The following is a 768-nucleotide window of genomic DNA, read 5'->3' on the forward strand; positions in this document are numbered from 1 at the left end:
TGCATTGAAGGTGACGAAGGAGGTGGTATAAAACGATGTGATGGAATGAAATTGAGTATTGTGAGGGGATGAACTAGTGACGTATAATGTGTTAAAATGTGATGAAAGAGTGACATAGAATGAGGGGGTATGGAATGATGTGCTGAAATAATGTTGTATTGTGGGGCGATGAACTGGTGTTGCGAAGTATAATTAGGTAGTATAAAGTAAAGTGGTGAAATTGTGAAGTGAAGCACAATGAAGTGATGAAATTGTATAATGAAACACAATGAAGTAATGAAATTGTGAAACTCTGAAGTGAAGCACAATGAAGTGATGAAAGTGTATAATGAAACACAATGAAGTAATGAAATTGTGAAACTCTGAAGTTAAGTACAATGAAGTGATGAAACTCTGAAGTGAAGCACAATGAAATGACGAAATATTACAACGAGTCTTATGAGGCAATTATGACCTAACGTGATGAAACATGCATTGCGTAAACTGAAGTGATAGAAAATGATGCCATGAACCGATAAAGTAACAAATAAACATACATATATGAAATAGGCGCGATATAATGAAATCCCATTCCTACCTGAAATCCTCCGGGAATTGGTACACCGAGACATGACCGATTCCAAGATCATTCCTGAATTCCGTGACCAGGAATTCCAGAACTCCGTCGCGGTTGAAATCCTCCACCAAGACGTCAAAAGGCTGGACGTCAGAGTTGATAATACGAGACTTCACCTGCAGAGGAAAAGGGAGTTTTAAAGGTAGATAGGT

General features: G+C 38.0%; 1 protein-coding gene across 2 annotated transcripts in view; it reads right to left on the reverse strand.

The window, feature by feature from the left end:
- Positions 1 to 768, reverse strand: part of LOC119589014 — an 8211-nt gene that overhangs the window by 3033 nt on the left and 4410 nt on the right. For both annotated transcript variants that reach the window (XM_037937607.1, XM_037937606.1), the window contains exon 8: positions 579 to 732. In XM_037937607.1, coding sequence (XP_037793535.1) covers positions 579 to 732 — 154 coding nt within the window. The remainder of the gene's footprint in view (positions 1 to 578; positions 733 to 768) is intronic.

Source organism: Penaeus monodon, chromosome 24 (genome assembly GCF_015228065.2).
Source record: "Penaeus monodon isolate SGIC_2016 chromosome 24, NSTDA_Pmon_1, whole genome shotgun sequence".
Classification (NCBI taxonomy): Eukaryota; Metazoa; Arthropoda; class Malacostraca; order Decapoda; family Penaeidae; genus Penaeus; species Penaeus monodon.